Raw genomic sequence first — 20,914 nt, forward strand, 5'->3', positions numbered from 1 at the left:
CGTGCATTTGTCTGTCATCTCCATGTATGTTTTTAATTATGTACCCAATAAAACAATATTTTTATAGTTCATCAGCTTTCAGTGCTCTTTTGTAGGTTTTCCATTTAGTTTCTGAGTTAAGCTCTTTTGAGGGGCCTTTACTGCGGCTTTACGCCATTCTCTTTGTGTAATCTACTTCTGTACTAGATTGTGAAATACTCAGACCGGCCCGTCTGGCACCAACAACCATGCCACGCTCAAAATGGCTTAAATCCCCTTTCTTTCCCATTCTGACATTCAGTTTGGAGTTCAGGAGATTGTCTTGACCAGGAGCACCCCCCTAAATGCATCGAAGCAACTGCCATGTGATTGGTTGACTAGAGAATTGCATCAATGAGAAATAGAACAGGTGGCACTAATAATTCTTTAGGTGAGTGTATAGTGTATACTATTACCGCCAATATATACTGTTGCTCAGTGCTATTGTAATATATGCTAATAAATTTCAATTGGTTCAGATATCTTGAGAGTGCCCAGTTAATTTTATTCTATATTTATTACCCCTGGGAGTGGACAGGGTGAGTCCACCCGACTGAGTGCACCTCTTGGGGCTGTAGTTACTTGTTACATTTATTTTTATTTAACTAACAGACACTTACCAGCAGCACGTGCAGACCGAGGAACACCACCATCTGGTGGGGAATAGATGCAATAACTTCTGATACATAGACAATACTTACCAGCAACACATGTCTATTAAAGAACAGCACCATCTGGTGGAGAACAGACGCAATTACATGCGTTACACAGAAAGTATCTGAATCTGAAAGCTGCCATCTAGTGGTCAACAAAGAGACTACATTATTATATATTTTTAACTTTTAACCTAGAGGTTATTTATTTTGAACTTTTGCATGCATTTTTTATAGTGTCAATAAATTACATATATTTAAATTATATCAGTCACCCGTACTCTTTTGCTCTCTGGTGCATGAATGATGTGAATGCCTGACTAGCAATTTACATTACACTAAAACATTATATGCGAGGGCCTGCTGCTGAACTGACCCTCTAAAACGTCCTGAGAGGAGACTGGAGAAGCCAGCCCTATGCCTCGTCTCAGGGAGGAGACTGGAGAAGTCGGCCCTATGCCTCGTCTCAGGGAGGAGACTGAAGAAGCCAGCCCTATGCCTAGTCTCAGGGAGGAGAGTGGAGAAGCCAGCCCTATGCCTCGTCTCAGGGAGGAGACTGGAGAAGCTGGCCCTATGCCTCGTCTCAGGGAGGAGACTGAAGAAGCCAGCCCTATGCCTAGTCTCAGGGAGGAGACTGGAGAAGCTGGCCCTATGCCTCGTCTCAGGGAGGAGACTGGAGAAGTCGGCCCTATGCCTTGTCTCAGGGAGGAGACTGGAGAAGCCAGCCCTATGCCTCATCTCAGGAAGGAGACTGGAGAAGCCAGCCCTATGCCTCGTCTCAGGGAGGAGACTGGAGAAGCCAGCCCTATGCCTCGTCTCAGGGAGGAGACTGGAGAAGCCAGCCCTATGCCTTGTCTCAGGGAGGAGACTGGAGAAGCCAGCCCTATGCCTCATCCTAGGGAGGAGACTGGAGAAGCCAGCCCTATGCCTCGTCTCAGGAAGGAGACTGGAGAAGCCAGCCATATGCCTCGTCTCAGGGAGGAGACTAGAGAAGTCGGCCCTATGCCTTGTCTCAGGGAGGAGACTGGAGAAGCCAGCCCTATGCCTCATCTCAGGGAGGAGACTGGAGAAGCCAGCCCTATGCCTCATCCTGAGAGGAGACTGGAGAAGCCAGCCCTATGACTCGTCTCAGGAAGGAGACTGGTGAAGCCAGCCCTATGCCTCATCTCAGGAAGGAGACTGGTGAAGCCAGCCCTATGCCTCGTCTCAGGGAGGAGACTGGAGAAGCCAGCCCTATGCCTCGTCTCAGGAAGGAGACTGGTGAAGCCAGCCCTATGCCTCACCCTGAGAGGAGACTGGAGAAGCCAGCCCTATGCCTCGTTTCAGGAAGGAGACTGGTGAAGCCAGCCCTATGCCTCACCCTGAGAGGAGACTGGAGAAGCCAGCCCCGTGCCTCATCTCAGGGAGGAGACTGGAGAAGCCAGCCCTATGCCTCGCCTGTATTGTTTTGCCCCTGAATTCCTCTATTGGGGTGCACCATGCCTTATCATCCCTTCCAGAGAGCAGTAACACGTGGTGACACCTCAACGGTGTCCAGGGGACCCATCATAGCATTGGGGCCACCCCGAACCCGGCCACAGCTATAGCACAATAACTGCAGCTCTGGTCTCTGTTACCGCCGACAGCACTAGCACACCTGCCTAAGGAAAAACGGAGTCAAGCTTCCAGGGCTGCTGAGGGGCGATGGAAGAAATCTCATTTTAGGGATCACTTCACCACATACAATCTCTCCTCCAGTGTCGGACTGGGGTACCGAGGGCCCACCAGTAAAATTTATTTTGGGGGCCCACCATATGGATTCATTCAAATATAATAAATATTCTAACACGTTTTTTTTTTTTATATGAACACCGGCTGGTTGATGTGCTGTACATTGAATATATGTATGTAGGGCAGTAGGTCTAAAGTGTTATGTGCCATGTGCAGGGGGTGGGAGAGTAGGGGCCCCACTTTGCTCAGGGGCCCACCAGGGGATTCCCCTGTACCCCTGTGGGCCAGTCCTCCTCCCACGTGCAGCGGGCACCATGGCCGGCAGATCTCTGCTGTTTCAAATAGCAGAGACCTGCCACTAATTACCGTGACCGGCAATAATGCCGATCGCGGTAATTAAAGGCTTTAGATGCCGTGACCAAGTGAGGGCACGGCATCTAAATGCGCAAAAACCCGGAAGCCATGAAGCCCCTGGAGGCAAAGTGGGCATCGGTAGTCGCGCTGAATACTTTCAGCTTCACTGACGAGGCTGAAAGTATTCATGCTGCAATTCTTATTTTGGCCACCAGATGGCAAGCCAGGATAAGAAATGAGCAAAATAGGGTTTCAATGTCAAATGAAAAATCCCTTATAGAACAAAATAAAAAATAAAAAAAACACTATTTATTGGCTCATATAAGACCGTCAAAATGATCACAAAAAAAAGTTTAAAAATATATAAAAAAATCAAAAATATAGAAAAGTTGAAATCACCACCCTTTCCGTATAATTAAAAAATAAATACCTAAATAACAATAAATGTAAACATCATGGGTATCATCGCGACCAAAAACACCCATACTATTAAAAAATAAGAAAAAATTTCCAATACGGCTTATGGCGTAATGGAAAATAGGGTCAAAATGCCCGATTCAACATTTTTTCATCGCTTCTCTTACCCAAAAAAATGTAATAATATGTGATCAAAAAGTTACGCACAATCCAAAATGGTATCAATAAAAACTACTGATTATTCCGCAAAAAATGAGCTCAGTAGACCATAAACAGCTCAGTAGATATAAGTATAAAAAAGTTATGGGGGTCAGAATATGGTGATGTAAAAATATATATTTTTTATCAAAGTTTAAATCTATTTTTACACTATTTAGACATTAGAAAACCTACACATATGGGGTATCTTGTAATCGTACTGACCCAGAGAATGAAGGGCATGGGTCCGTTTTGCCATAAACAAAACGCAGTGGGAACAAAACCTGTAAAACGGTGGAGGAATTGCGTTTTTTTCCAATTCCACCCAATTTGGAATTCTTTTTTTACCGCTTCCCACTACATTTTATGCCATAATTACTGGTGGCATTAGAAAGAACAACCTGTCCCAAAAATATAAGCCCTCATACAGCTACGGACAATAGGGAAGAAAAATAAACCTCTGGAATCCTAAGGGCTAAACAACTTTAACAGTTTTACCTCCCTTCTCCGTCCCCCAGCGACCCCACCCTCTCCTCTCATCTCAGCTGAGGACTTTGCCACATACTTCAAACAAAAGATTGACAACATCTGAGAAAGCTTCAATGTACAGTCCCTACAGACCCTCTACACAACTGCTCAGTCCTCTCCTCCTAAAACCTTCTCCACCATCATAGAAGAGAATCTTTCCACCCTACCCTCCAGATCTCATCTGACCACCTGTGAACTTGACCCGATCCTATCCCAACTCATCCTCAACCTCAACACAGTGTTTATCCCAGCCCTAACCTATCTCTTCAACCTATAAATATACACCGGTGTCTTCCCATCTGGTTTTAAACCATTACATCCATCCTCAAGAACCCTTCCCTTGACCCATCTTCTTTGTCCAGTTATCGCCCCATATCACATCTTCCATATGCCTCAAAGCTACTTAAACAACATGTCCATTCTGAACTGTCCTCTCACCTCTCCTCCTGCTCCCTCTTTAACCGGCTACAAACTGGCTTCCAACCCCAGCACTCAACTGAAACTGCCCTTACCAAAGTCCCCTATGACCTGCTGATGGCCAAAACCAAAAAAACATTACTCTGTCCTCCTTCTCCTTGACCTGTCCTCTGCCTTCTCCATTACTCTGTCCTCCTTCTCCTTGACCTGTCCTCTGCCTTCTCCATTACTCTGTCCTCCTTCTCCTTAACCTGTCCTTTGCCTTCGACACTGTTGACCACTCCCTTCTGTTACAAACTCTCTCATCTCTTGGCATCACGGACCTGGCCCTCTCCTGGATCACATCATACCTCACAGACCAGACATTTAGCGTCTCCCACTCTCTTACCACCTCCTCGTCTCATTCCCTCTCTGTTGGTGTCCCACAAGGCTCTGTCCTAGGACCCCTGCTCTTCTCAATCTACACTTTAAACCTAGGACAGCTCATAGAGTCCCATGGCTTTCAGTATCACTCTTATGCTGACGACACACAAATCTACCTCTCTGGTCCAGACATCACCACCTTACTATCCAGAATCCCACAATGTCTATCTTCTATAACCTCCTCCTTCTTCTTCTCTTGCTTTCTAAAACTTAACATGGATAAAACAGAGTTCATCATCTTTCACCATTTCATTCAACTCCCCCAACAGACCTATCTATCACTATCAATAGCTGCACACTATCCCCGGTCAACCAAGTCTGCTGCCTTGGAGTGACCTTGGATTCTGCTCTGTCCTTCAAGCCCTTCCCACCACCTGCTGCCTCCAACTCAAAAATATCTTTTGCATCTGCCCGTTCCTCAGCCAGGAGTCTGCAAAAATGCTTGTACATGCCCTCATCATCTCCCGCCTAGACTACTGCAACACTCTCCTCTGTGGCCTCCCATCTAGCACTCTCGCACCCCTCCAATCTATCCTCAACTCTGCTGCCCGACTAATCCACCTCTCACCCTATTACTCCTCTGCCTCTCCCCTCTGCCAATCCCTTCACTGGCTCCCCATTGCCCAGCGAATTCACTTCAAAGTACTAACAAATACATACAAGACCGTCCACAACCTGTCCCCTCCCTACATCTCTGAGCTACTTTCCCGATACACCCCCAGACGCACTCTCCGATCCTCACAAGACCTCCTTCTCTTCTCTCCTCTTATCGCCTCTTCCCATAATTGACTCCAGGATTTCTCCCGTGCATCCCCCACACTCTGGAACTCGCTGCCCCACCATATCAGACTCTCACCTACAGTGGAATCCTTCAAAAGAAACCTGAAAACCGACCTCTTCAGACAAGCCTCCAACCAGTGACCCTGCTGCCTCTATACCGCCATGACCCGCTTCACCCGCACCTACTGTGTCCTTCTCCCATACCGTGTAAATTGTAAGCCTCGCGGGCAGGGCCCTCTCTCCTTCTGTAACTCATCTTGTTCATGCTTTTGTCTGTATTATGTATGTGCACCGCTTATCATATGTACAGCACTATGGAAGGAATGTCACTTTAATAATTAATAATAATGTGTAATACAACCCCCAATATCTAATACAACCCCTCTATATCTAATACAACCCCTCTATATCTAATACAACCCCCAATATCCAATACAACCCCAATATCCAATACAACCCCAATTATCTAATACAACCCCCAATATCCAATACAACCCCAATTATCTAATATAACACACACTGACTGATATAAGAGGCACATTGACCGGCCATGTACATGTTTATAGAACCTGACCCCATCCTCTGGAGCCTTAATGTGATGCTGATGATTGAGGTGACCCATCTTATCACATTCACCAGTGTCCACCACGCCACAGATGAAGTGTTATATGGAACCGATCTAAAGCCTCATACTCAGAAATGCCATTCTCTCCTCCATGAACCCTCCCTGGGCCCGGGGACTGACCAGTATGGTTCCCTCCTTCACGGTTGCCAGGCTAGAGTTGCGTTTCTCGCAGTCTTCTTTGCTGTCTCTGTAGTTCTTTCTGTTTTCAGAGAAGAAATAACACTTCTCTGTAACAAGAATCCAGGGATCGGGACACAGAGAAAACAAGTCTGCAAAATAAGGAAATCAGATCTCAGGTTATGGGGCAATGGACAGTGACTTACAGTGCAATGGAAGCTGGTTACTGTAGGTAGAGGCTATGAGGAGGCAGAGGTAGGTTGTCCTGCTATTGTCCTGTCAATGACTTCATACACAGCTCTCAGTTCATGAGAACGTGTGCACCAAAGAATGTCCATGCAACACGGGAACAAAAGTAACTGCTCCCCACCCCATAGACTTCTCGGGCAGGTTTTCTGTTGTGTTTGGGTCAGAACTGTGGCTTCAGAACTTTCATGTTTGGTTTCCCTAGCTATTCACATGTAGACTTGTATTACACAGGATAGCTCAGCTTGGAGACAGGTGAATGGACCCTCCATCAATTGTCCAGGCTCTGAGGGGACAGAGACCTACAATGTGTGACTGGTGTTTAATGGTCCCTCTGGTATATACTGCATTCACAGCAGGTGTAATAGGACCCGTGTTGTCCACAGATCTCCACTTCCGACCCCTCCATCCATACAACATTTTGCACACAACTCAGGATCCTCCAGGGGTTATTACAGGTATGAGAGATGTTCTTCTTGGGTGGTAGTAGCAGTATGCTGTATGTCCTACTGTCAGGCTATGTAGATCATTTATCGATAGCCTGCACCTCAGATATGAGGTCTACTCCGTTTATCAATGTTGTCAGTAACAGCACCTGATATGATTGTGGGCAGAATTTTGTAAGATGAAGCTTTCTGGATATCATGCGTCAGGGGCTTCATCTGGACTGTACCTGATGAGGACGATGGTCCTGATCTACTTCCGTCACTGGTTATATCTGGGAATGAGAAAGTCATCGTCATCAGATTGAAGTCCACTGCTGGAATTTCACTGAAGGGATGCATCCCAGCAACAAATCCTTACTATCACATGTGACATGGAAGCCCATTGTGAGGAGAACAATGAAGAACAGAGGACAGCAGAGAAGAGGGGACAATGGAGAGGAAAGAATTGTGGATCCAAGTAAATAATGTAGTAGTAAAAGACAATGGATCAGAAGAAACAATGAAGACGAGAGAACAATTGAGCAGGAGAATGGAGAATACAGAACAATGGATAAGAGGACAATTGATTCAAGGAAACATCAGAGCGAACAATGAGGTATAATTAGACAATGGTCTACAGAGAACAATGGATCAGTGAAAACAATGGAGATTAGAGAACAACTGAGTAGAAACAGACAATAGAGAAAAGAGCAAAGAGAGGTGGGTGAGAGAGGACAATGGAGAGAAGAAGACAGTGGACCTGAGAAAACAATGAAGAGAACAATTGAGTAGAAAAAGACAATGGAAAATAGAAAACAATGGATTAATAACGAGAACAATTAAGTAGCACAGAAGAATGGAGAAGAGGGAACGATGGAGCTGAGAGAACTATATAGAAATGAATCTGTTCCAGAGGTCTGCAAACTCACAGGAGGTTCTGCTAGTGATGGTGGTGATGAGAAGAATGAGACACAGGATGACCAGGAAGGGGATGGGGAGCAATGAGCAGTGCCGACCTGCAGGGGGCAATAACATAATGTCTTATAAGATAGTCAACAGTAATGGGGCAGAAGAAGCATTGTGGTGAGGAATCCTCTGTGCTGACAGGACACTGTAGACCAGGAGCTGTGTCCCTCCACCTCAGGATGTGCACCATGGAGTCAGGAATGCATGAGAAGAATCCTGGGTATTTGAAGAAGTATTCCTGTCTCATAAATTAATAACCTATAGCTGGTATCTTATGATTGGTGGGGTTCCAGCCGAAAGGACCCCCACAAATCCTTAGAATAAAGGGACATAGCTCTGTGTCCCCTGCACTGTCTTCTCCGGTGCTGCTGTGTAGGCAAAACTTTAAAGGGGACGTAGCACTAAACAAGCACTGCAGCCCCTTTATTCGCCTGATTGGTGGGGTTACACAAATCAAGCCCCCTACGATCATCAAGTGAAGGCATGTCCCTTCAATATACAATCCCTTCATGACATGGAAATAACTCCTTTCATTTATCTTCCTCACCTTCAGTCCACTTCTGAACCTTCTCAAGCCTCTGCCCTTCCCCTGAATCCGGGCTCTGATCACCTCTCACATCAGCTACTGTAACGTCTCATTGTCCTTCACCTGCATCTGCAAGGCCCACGGTGATCACCCCGGTCTGCAGCACCCGTCCGGCCCACACTACAGAATATACCCGTACCTCGAAGTACTCTGTGCTTCCAGTCTGTGTGCTCCTCATCTTGTGTTGACTTCTCCACACATTGACCTGTAAGACAGAAAGCAATGATGAGAGCAAAAATACCAGTGCAGTATTAGTATGGACATCTCTGACTTCCTCTACACACAGACCTCACATCCAGCATGTATTACTGGGGGACACACAGACCTCACATCCAGCATGTATTACTGGAGGACACACAGACCTCACATCCAGCATGTATTACTGGGGGGGGGGGACACAGACCTCACATCCAGCATGTATTACTGGGGGGACACACAGACCTCACATCCAGCATGTATTACTGGGGGGGGGGGACACAGACCTCACATCCAGCATGTATTACTGGGGGACACACAGACCTCACATCCAGCATGTATTACTGGAGGACACACAGACCTCACATCCAGCATGTATTACTGGGGGACACACAGACCTCACATCCAGCATGTATTACTGGGGGACACACAGACCTCACATCCAGCATGTATTACTGAGGAACACACAGACCTCACATCCGGCATGTATTACTGGGGGACACACAGACCTCACATCCGGCATGTATTACTGGAGGACACACAGACCTCACATCCGGCATGTATTACTGGGGGACACACAGACCTCACATCCGGCATGTATTACTGGAGGACACACAGACCTCACATCCAGCATGTATTACTGGAGGACACACAGACCTCACATCCAGCATGTATTACTGGAGGACACACAGACCTCACATCCAGCATGTATTACTGGAGGACACACAGACCTCACATCCAGCATGTATTACTGGAGGACACACAGACCTCACATCCAGCATGTATTACTGGGGGACACACAGACCTCACATCCAGCATGTATTACTGGGGGGGGGGACACAGACCTCACATCCGGCATGTATTACTGGAGGACACACAGACCTCACATCCAGCATGTATTACTGGAGGACACACAGACCTCACATCCAGCATGTATTACTGGAGGACACACAGACCTCACATCCAGCATGTATTACTGGGGGACACACAGACCTCACATCCAGCATGTATTACTGGGGGGGGGGGACACAGACCTCACATCCGGCATGTATTACTGGAGGACACACAGACCTCACATCCAGCATGTATTACTGGAGGACACACAGACCTCACATCCAGCATGTATTACTGGGGGGGGGGGGACACAGACCTCACATCCGGCATGTATTACTGGAGGACACACAGACCTCACATCCAGCATGTATTACTGGGGGACACACAGACCTCACATCCAGCATGTATTACTGGGGGACACACAGACCTCACATCCAGCATGTATTACTGAAGGACACACAGACCTCACATCCGGCATGTATTACTGGGGGACACACAGACCTCACATCCAGCATGTATTACTGGGGGACACACAGACCTCACATCCAGCATGTATTACTGGGGGGGGGGACACAGACCTCACATCCGGCATGTATTACTGGAGAACACACAGACCTCACATCCAGCATGTATTACTGGAGGACACACAGACCTCACATCCAGCATGTATTACTGGAGGACACACAGACCTCACATCCAGCATGTATTACTGGAGGACACACAGACCTCACATCCAGCATGTATTACTGGAGGACACACAGACCTCCCATCCAGCATGTATTACTGGGGGGACACACAGACCTCACATCCAGCATGTATTACTGGGGGACACACAGACCTCACATCCGGCATGTATTACTGGGGGACACACAGACCTCACATCCAGCATGTATTACTGGGGGACACACAGACCACACATCCAGCATGTATTACTGGAGGACACACAGACCTCACATCCGGCATGTATTACTGGGGGGGGACACACAGACCTCACATCCAGCATGTATTACTGAAGGACACACAGACCTCACATCCAGCATGTATTACTGGGGGACACACAGACCTCACATCCAGCATGTATTACTGGGGGGGGACACACAGACCTCACATCCAGCATGTATTACTGAAGGACACACAGACCTCACATCCAGCATGTATTACTGGGGGACACACAGACCTCACATCCAGCATGTATTACTGGGGGACACACAGACCTCACATCCAGCATGTATTACTGGGGGGGGGGGACACAGACCTCACATCCGGCATGTATTACTGGAGAACACACAGACCTCACATCCAGCATGTATTACTGGAGGACACACAGACCTCACATCCAGCATGTATTACTGGAGGACACACAGACCTCACATCCAGCATGTATTACTGGAGGACACACAGACCTCACATCCAGCATGTATTACTGGAGGACACACAGACCTCACATCCAGCATGTATTACTGGGGGGACACACAGACCTCACATCCAGCATGTATTACTGGGGGACACACAGACCTCACATCCGGCATGTATTACTGGGGGACACACAGACCTCACATCCAGCATGTATTACTGGGGGACACACAGACCTCACATCCAGCATGTATTACTGGGGGGGGGGACACAGACCTCACATCCGGCATGTATTACTGGAGAACATACAGACCTCACATCCAGCATGTATTACTGAGGAACACACAGACCTCACATCCAGCATGTATTACTGGAGGACACACAGACCTCACATCCAGCATGTATTACTGGGGGACACACAGACCTCACATCCAGCATGTATTACTGGGGGGGGGGACACAGACCTCACATCCGGCATGTATTACTGGAGGACACACAGACCTCACATCCAGCATGTATTACTGGAGGACACACAGACCTCACATCCAGCATGTATTACTGGGGGGGGGACACAGACCTCACATCCGGCATGAATTACTGGAGGACACACAGACCTCACATCCGGCATGTATTACTGGGGGACACACAGACCTCACATCCAGCATGTATTACTGGAGAACACACAGACCTCACATCCAGCATGTATTACTGGGGGGGGACACACAGACCTCACATCCAGCATGTATTACTGAAGGACACACAGACCTCACATCCGGCATGTATTACTGGGGGACACACAGACCTCACATCCAGCATGTATTACTGGGGGACACACAGACCTCACATCCAGCATGTATTACTGGGGGGGGGGGGACACAGACCTCACATCCGGCATGTATTACTGGAGAACACACAGACCTCACATCCAGCATGTATTACTGGAGGACACACAGACCTCACATCCAGCATGTATTACTGGAGGACACACAGACCTCACATCCAGCATGTATTACTGGGGGGACACACAGACCTCACATCCAGCATGTATTACTGGGGGACACACAGACCTCACATCCGGCATGTATTACTGGGGGACACACAGACCTCACATCCAGCATGTATTACTGGGGGACACACAGACCTCACATCCAGCATGTATTACTGGGGGGGGGGACACAGACCTCACATCCGGCATGTATTACTGGAGAACACACAGACCTCACATCCAGCATGTATTACTGAGGAACACACAGACCTCACATCCAGCATGTATTACTGGAGGACACACAGACCTCACATCCAGCATGTATTACTGGGGGACACACAGACCTCACATCCAGCATGTATTACTGGGGGGGGGGGGGACACAGACCTCACATCCGGCATGTATTACTGGAGGACACACAGACCTCACATCCAGCATGTATTACTGGAGGACACACAGACCTCACATCCAGCATGTATTACTGGGGGGGGGACACAGACCTCACATCCGGCATGTATTACTGGAGGACACACAGACCTCACATCCGGCATGTATTACTGGGGGACACACAGACCTCACATCCAGCATGTATTACTGGAGAACACACAGACCTCACATCCAGCATGTATTACTGGGGGGGGACACACAGACCTCACATCCAGCATGTATTACTGAAGGACACACAGACCTCACATCCGGCATGTATTACTGGGGGACACACAGACCTCACATCCAGCATGTATTACTGGGGGACACACAGACCTCACATCCAGCATGTATTACTGGGGGGGGGGGACACAGACCTCACATCCGGCATGTATTACTGGAGAACACACAGACCTCACATCCAGCATGTATTACTGGGGGACACACAGACCTCACATCCGGCATGTATTACTGGGGGACACACAGACCTCACATCCAGCATGTATTACTGAAGGACACACAGACCTCACATCCGGCATGTATTACTGGAGGACACACAGACCTCACATCCAGCATGTATTACTGGGGGACACACAGACCTCACATCCAGCATGTATTACTGGGGGACACACAGACCTCACATCCAGCATGTATTACTGGAGGACACACAGACCTCACATCCAGCATGTATTACTGGGGGACACACAGACCTCACATCCAGCATGTATTACTGGGGGACACACAGACCTCACATCCAGCATGTATTACTGGAGGACACACAGACCTCACATCCGGCATGTATTACTGGAGGACACACAGACCTTACATCCAGCATGTATTACTGGGGGGACACACAGACCTCACATCCAGCATGTATTACTGGAGGACACACAGACCTCACATCCAGCATGTATTACTGGGGGACACACAGACCTCACATCCAGGATGTATTACTGGGGGACCCACAGACCTCACATCCAGCATGTATTACTGGGGGGGACACAGACCTCACATCCAGCATGTATTACTGGAGGACACACAAACCTCACATCCAGCATGTATTACTGGGGGGGACACAGACCTCACATCCAGCATGTATTACTGGAGGACACACAGACCTCACATCCAGCATGTATTACTGGAGGACACACAGACCTCACATCCGGCATGTATTACTGGAGGACACACAGACCTCACATCCAGCATGTATTACTGGGGGACACACAGACCTCACATCCAGCATGTATTACTGGAGGACACACAGACCTCACATCCAGCATGTATTACTGGGGGACACACAGACCTCACATCTGGCATGTATTACTGGGGGACACACAGACCTCACATCCAGCATGTATTACTGGAGGACACACAGACCTCACATCCGGCATGTATTACTGGAGGACACACAGACCTCACATCCAGCATGTATTACTGGGGGACACACAGACCTCACATCCAGCATGTATTACTGGAGGACACACAGACCTTACATCCAGCATGTATTACTGGAGGACACACAGACCTCACATCCAGCATGTATTACTGGGGGACACACAGACCTCACATCCAGCATGTATTACTGGGGGACACACAGACCTCACATCCAGCATGTATTACTGGAGGACACACAGACCTCACATCCAGCATGTATTACTGGAGGACACACAGACCTCACATCCAGCATGTATTACTGGGGGACACACAGACCTCACATCCAGCATGTATTACTGAAGGACACACAGACCTCACATCCAGCATGTATTACTGAAGGACACACAGACCTCACATCCGGCATGTATTACTGGGGGACACACAGACCTCACATCCGGCATGTATTACTGGGGGACACACAGACCTCACATCCAGCATGTATTACTGGAGGACACACAGACCTCACATCCAGCATGTATTACTGGAGGACACACAGACCTCACATCCGGCATGTATTACTGGGGGACACACAGACCTCACATCCGGCATGTATTACTGGAGGACACACAGACCTCACATCCAGCATGTATTACTGGGGGACACACAGACCTCACATCCAGCATGTATTACTGGAGGACACACAGACCTCACATCCGGCATGTATTACTGGGGGACACACAGACCTCTCATCCAGCATGTATTACTGGAGGACACACAGACCTCACATCCAGCATGTATTACTGGGGGACACACAGACCTCACATCCAGCATGTATTACTGGAGGACACACAGACCTCACATCCAGCATGTATTACTGGGGGACACACAGACCTCACATCCAGCATGTATTACTGGAGGACACACAGACCTCACATCCGGCATGTATTACTGGAGGACACACAGACCTCACATCCGGCATGTATTACTGGAGGACACACAGACCTCACATCCGGCATGTATTACTGGAGGACACACAGACCTCACATCCGGCATGTATTACTGGGGGACACACAGACCTCACATCCAGCATGTATTACTGGGGACACACAGACCTCACATCCAGCATGTATTACTGGAGGACACACAGACCTCACATCCAGCATGTATTACTGGGGGACACACAGACCTCACATCCGGCAAGTATTACTGGAGGACACACAGACCTCACATCCAGCATGTATTACTGGGGGACACACAGACCTCACATCCAGCATGTATTACTGGAGGACACACAGACCTCACATCCAGCATGTATTACTGGAGGACACACAGACCTCACATCCAGCATGTATTACTGGGGGACACACAGACCTCACATCCAGCATGTATTACTGGAGGACACACAGACCTCACATCCAGCATGTATTACTGGAGGACACACAGACCTCACATCCAGCATGTATTACTGGGGGACACACAGACCTCACATCCAGCATGTATTACTGGAGGACACACAGACCTCACATCCAGCATGTATTACTGGAGGACACACAGACCTCACATCCAGCATGTATTACTGAAGGACACACAGACCTCACATCCGGCATGTATTACTGGGGGACACACAGACCTCACATCCAGCATGTATTACTGGGGGACACACAGACCTCACATCCAGCATGTATTACTGGGGGGGGGGGGACACAGACCTCACATCCGGCATGTATTACTGGAGAACACACAGACCTCACATCCAGCATGTATTACTGGGGGGGGGACACACAGACCTCACATCCAGCATGTATTACTGAAGGACACACAGACCTCACATCCGGCATGTATTACTGGAGGACACACAGACCTCACATCCAGCATGTATTACTGGGGGACACACAGACCTCACATCCAGCATGTATTACTGGGGGACACACAGACCTCACATCCAGCATGTATTACTGGAGGACACACAGACCTCACATCCAGCATGTATTACTGGGGGACACACAGACCTCACATCCAGCATGTATTACTGGGGGACACACAGACCTCACATCCAGCATGTATTACTGGAGGACACACAGACCTCACATCCGGCATGTATTACTGGAGGACACACAGACCTTACATCCAGCATGTATTACTGGAGGACACACAGACCTCACATCCAGCATGTATTACTGGGGGACACACAGACCTCACATCCAGCATGTATTACTGGAGGACACACAGACCTTACATCCAGCATGTATTACTGGAGGACACACAGACCTCACATCCAGCATGTATTACTGGGGGACACACAGACCTCACATCCAGCATGTATTACTGGGGGACACACAGACCTCACATCCAGCATGTATTACTGGAGGACACACAGACCTCACATCCAGCATGTATTACTGGAGGACACACAGACCTCACATCCAGCATGTATTACTGGGGGACACACAGACCTCACATCCAGCATGTATTACTGGGGACACACAGACCTCACATCCAGCATGTATTACTGAAGGACACACAGACCTCACATCCGGCATGTATTACTGGGGGACACACAGACCTCACATCCAGCATGTATTACTGGAGGACACACAGACCTCACATCCGGCATGTATTACTGGGGGACACACAGACCTCACATCCGGCATGTATTACTGGGGGACACACAGACCTCACATCCAGCATGTATTACTGGAGGACACACAGACCTCACATCCAGCATGTATTACTGGGGGACACACAGACCTCACATCCAGCATGTATTACTGGAGGACACACAGACCTCACATCCGGCATGTATTACTGGAGGACACACAGACCTCACATCCGGCATGTATTACTGGAGGACACACAGACCTCACATCCGGCATGTATTACTGGGGGACACACAGACCTCACATCCGGCATGTATTACTGGGGGACACACAGACCTCACATCCAGCATGTATTACTGGGGGACACACAGATCTCACATCCAGCATGTATTACTGGAGGACACACAGACCTCACATCCAGCATGTATTACTGGAGGACACACAGACCTCACATCCAGCATGTATTACTGGGGGACACACAGACCTCACATCCAGCATGTATTACTGGTAGACACACAGACCTCACATCCAGCATGTATTACTGGAGGACACACAGACCTCACATCCAGCATGTATTACTGGAGGACACACAGACCTCACATCCAGCATGTATTACTGGAGGACACACAGACCTCACATCCAGCATGTATTACTGGGGGACACACAGACCTCACATCCAGCATGTATTACTGGAGGACACACAGATCTCACATCCGGCATGTATTACTGGAGGACACACATACCTCATATCCAGCATGTATTACTGGGGGACACACAGACCTCACATCCAGCATGTATTACTAGGGGATACACAGACCTCACATCCGGCATGTATTATTGGAGGACACACAGACCTCACATCCGGCATGTATTACTGGAGGACACACAGACCTCACATCCAGCATGTATTACTGGGGGACACACAGACCTCACATCCAGCATGTATTACTGGAGGACACACAGACCTCACATCCGGCATGTATTATTGGAGGACACACAGACCTCACATCCGGCATGTATTACTGGAGGACACACAGACCTCACATCCAGCATGTATTACTAGGGGACACACAGACCTCACATCCAGCATGTATTACTGGAGGACACACAGACCTCACATCCGGCATGTATTACTGGGGGACACAGACCTCACATCCAGCATGTATTACTGGAGGACACACAGACCTCACATCCGGCATGTATTACTGGAGGACACACAGACCTCACATCCGGCATGTATTACTGGGGGGGACACACAGACCTCACATCCTGCATGTATTACTGGAGGACACACAGACCTCACATCCGGCATGTATTATTGGGGGGACACACAGACCTCACATCCGGCATGTATTACTGGGGGGACACACAGACCTCACTTCCTGCATGTATTACTGGAGGACACACAGACCTCACATCCAGCATGTATTACTGGGGGACACACAGACCTCACATCCAGCATGTATTACTGGGGGACACACAGACCTCACATCCAGCATGTATTACTGGAGGACACACAGACCTCACATCCGGCATGTATTACTGGAGGACACACAGACCTCACATCCAGCATGTATTACTGGGGGACACACAGACCTCACATCCAGCATGTATTACTGGAGGACACACAGACCTCACATCCGGCATGTATTACTGGGGGGGGACACAGACCTCACATCCAGCATGTATTACTGGGGGGGACACAGACCTCACATCCGGCATGTATTACTGGGGGGGACACAGACCTCACATCCAGCATGTATTACTGGGGGACACACAGACCTCACATCCAGCATGTATTACTGGGGGACACACAGACCTCACATCCAGCATGTATTACTGGAGGACACACAGACCTCACATCCAGCATGTATTACTGGGGGGGGACACAGACCTCACATCCAGCATGTATTACTGGGGGACACACAGACCTCACATCCGGCATGTATTACTGGAGGACACACAGACCTCACATCCGGCATGTATTACTGGAGGACACACAGACCTCACATCCGGCATGTATTACTGGGGGGGGGACACAGACCTCACATCCAGCATGTATTACTGGGGGACACACAGATCTCACATCCAGCATGTATTACTGGAGGACACACAGACCTCACATCCAGCATGTATTACTGGGGGACACACAGACCTCACATCCAGCATGTATTACTGGAGGACACACAGACCTCACATCCAGCATGTATTACTGGAGGACACACAGACCTCACATCCAGCATGTATTACTGGGGGACACACAGACCTCACATCCAGCATGTATTACTGGAGGACACACAGACCTCACATCCGGCATGTATTACTGGGGGGGGACACAGACCTCACATCCGGCATGTATTACTGGGGGACACACAGACCTCACATCCAGCATGTATTACTGGAGGACACACAGACCTCACATCCGGCATGTATTACTGGAGGACACACAGACCTCACATCCGGCATGTATTACTGGGGGGGGGACACAGACCTCACATCCAGCGTGTATTACTGGAGGACACACAGACCTCACATCCAGCATGTATTACTGAAGGACACACAGACCTCACATCCGGCATGTATTACTGGAGGACACACAGACCTCACATCCGGCATGTATTACTGGAGGACACACAGACCTCACATCCAGCATGTATTACTGGGGGACACACAGACCTCACATCCAGCATGTATTACTGGAGGACACACAGACCTCACATCCTGCATGTATTACTGGAGGACACACAGACCTCACATCCAGCATGTATTACTGGAGGACACACAGACCTCACATCCAGTATGTATTACTGGGGGACACACAGACCTCACATCCAGCATGTATTACTGGAGGACACACAGACCTCACATCCGGCATGTATTACGGGGGGACACACAGACCTCACATCCAGCGTGTATTACTGGGGGACACACAGACCTCACATCCAGCATGTATTACTGGGGGACACACAGACCTCACATCCAGCATGTATTACTGGAGGACACACAGACCTCACATCCAGCATGTATTACTGGAGGACACACAGACCTCACATCCAGCATGTATTACTGGGGGGTGGACACAGACCTCACATCCAGCGTGTATTACTGGAGGACACACAGACCTCACATCCAGCATGTATTACTGGGGGACACACAGACCTCACATCCAGCATGTATTACTGGAGGACACACAGACCTCACATCCAGCATGTATTACTGGAGGACACACAGACCTCACATCCAGCATGTATTACTGGGGGACACACAGACCTCACATCCAGCATGTATTACTGGAGGACACACAGACCTCACATCCAGCATGTATTACTGGGGGACACACAGACCTCACATCCAGCATGTATTACTGGGGGACACACAGACCTCACATCCAGCATGTATTACTGGGGGACACACAGACCTCACATCCAGCATGTATTACTGTGGGACACACAGACCTCACATCCAGCATGTATTACTGGAGGACACACAGACCTCACATCCGGCATGTATTACTGGAGGACACACAGACCTCACATCCAGCATGTATTACTGGAGGACACACAGACCTCACATCCAGCATGTATTACTGGGGGGGGACACAGACCTCACATCCAGCATGTATTACTGGAGGACACACAGACCTCACATCCAGCATGTATTACTGGGGGACACACAGACCTCACATCCAGCATGTATTACTGGAGGACACACAGACCTCACATCCGGCATGTATTACTGGGGGGGGACACAGACCTCACATCCGGCATGTATTACTGGGGGACACACAGACCTCACATCCAGCATGTATTACTGGAGGACACACAGACCTCACATCCGGCATGTATTACTGGAGGACACACAGACCTCACATCCGGCATGTATTACTGGGGGGGGGGACACAGACCTCACATCCAGCGTGTATTACTGGAGGACACACAGACCTCACATCCAGCATGTATTACTGAAGGACACACAGACCTCACATCCGGCATGTATTACTGGAGGACACACAGACCTCACATCCGGCATGTATTACTGGAGGACACACAGACCTCACATCCAGCATGTATTACTGGGGGACACACAGACCTCACATCCAGCATGTATTACTGGAGGACACACAGACCTCACATCCTGCATGTATTACTGGAGGACACACAGACCTCACATCCAGCATGTATTACTGGAGGACACACAGACCTCACATCCAGTATGTATTACTGGGGGACACACAGACCTCACATCCAGCATGTATTACTGGAGGACACACAGACCTCACATCCGGCATGTATTACGGGGGGACACACAGACCTCACATCCAGCGTGTATTACTGGGGGACACACAGACCTCACATCCAGCATGTATTACTGGGGGACACACAGACCTCACATCCAGCATGTATTACTGGAGGACACACAGACCTCACATCCAGCATGTATTACTGGAGGACACACAGACCTCACATCCAGCATGTATTACGGGGGGACACACAGACCTCACATCCAGCGTGTATTACTGGGGGACACACAGACCTCACATCCAGCATGTATTACTGGGGGACACACAGACCTCACATCCAGCATGTATTACTGGGGGACACACAGACCTCACATCCAGCATGTATTACTGGAGGACACACAGACCTCACATCCAGCATGTATTACTGGAGGACACACAGACCTCACA

The 20,914-nt window shown here is 48.9% G+C and overlaps 1 protein-coding gene across 2 annotated transcripts in view; it reads right to left on the reverse strand.

Annotated features, from left to right (window-relative positions):
• The window catches only part of LOC120991952 (killer cell lectin-like receptor subfamily G member 1), a 128,527-nt gene that overhangs the window by 20,163 nt on the left and 87,450 nt on the right, over positions 1-20,914 (reverse strand). For both annotated transcript variants that reach the window (XM_040420696.1, XM_040420697.1), the window contains 4 exons: positions 8,603-8,668; positions 7,841-7,927; positions 7,160-7,204; positions 6,244-6,392 (listed from right to left, as the gene is read on the reverse strand). In XM_040420696.1, coding sequence (XP_040276630.1) covers positions 6,244-6,392; positions 7,160-7,204; positions 7,841-7,927; positions 8,603-8,668 — 347 coding nt within the window. The remainder of the gene's footprint in view (positions 1-6,243; positions 6,393-7,159; positions 7,205-7,840; positions 7,928-8,602; positions 8,669-20,914) is intronic.

Source organism: Bufo bufo, chromosome 2 (genome assembly GCF_905171765.1).
Source record: "Bufo bufo chromosome 2, aBufBuf1.1, whole genome shotgun sequence".
NCBI classification, from domain to species: Eukaryota; Metazoa; Chordata; class Amphibia; order Anura; family Bufonidae; genus Bufo; species Bufo bufo.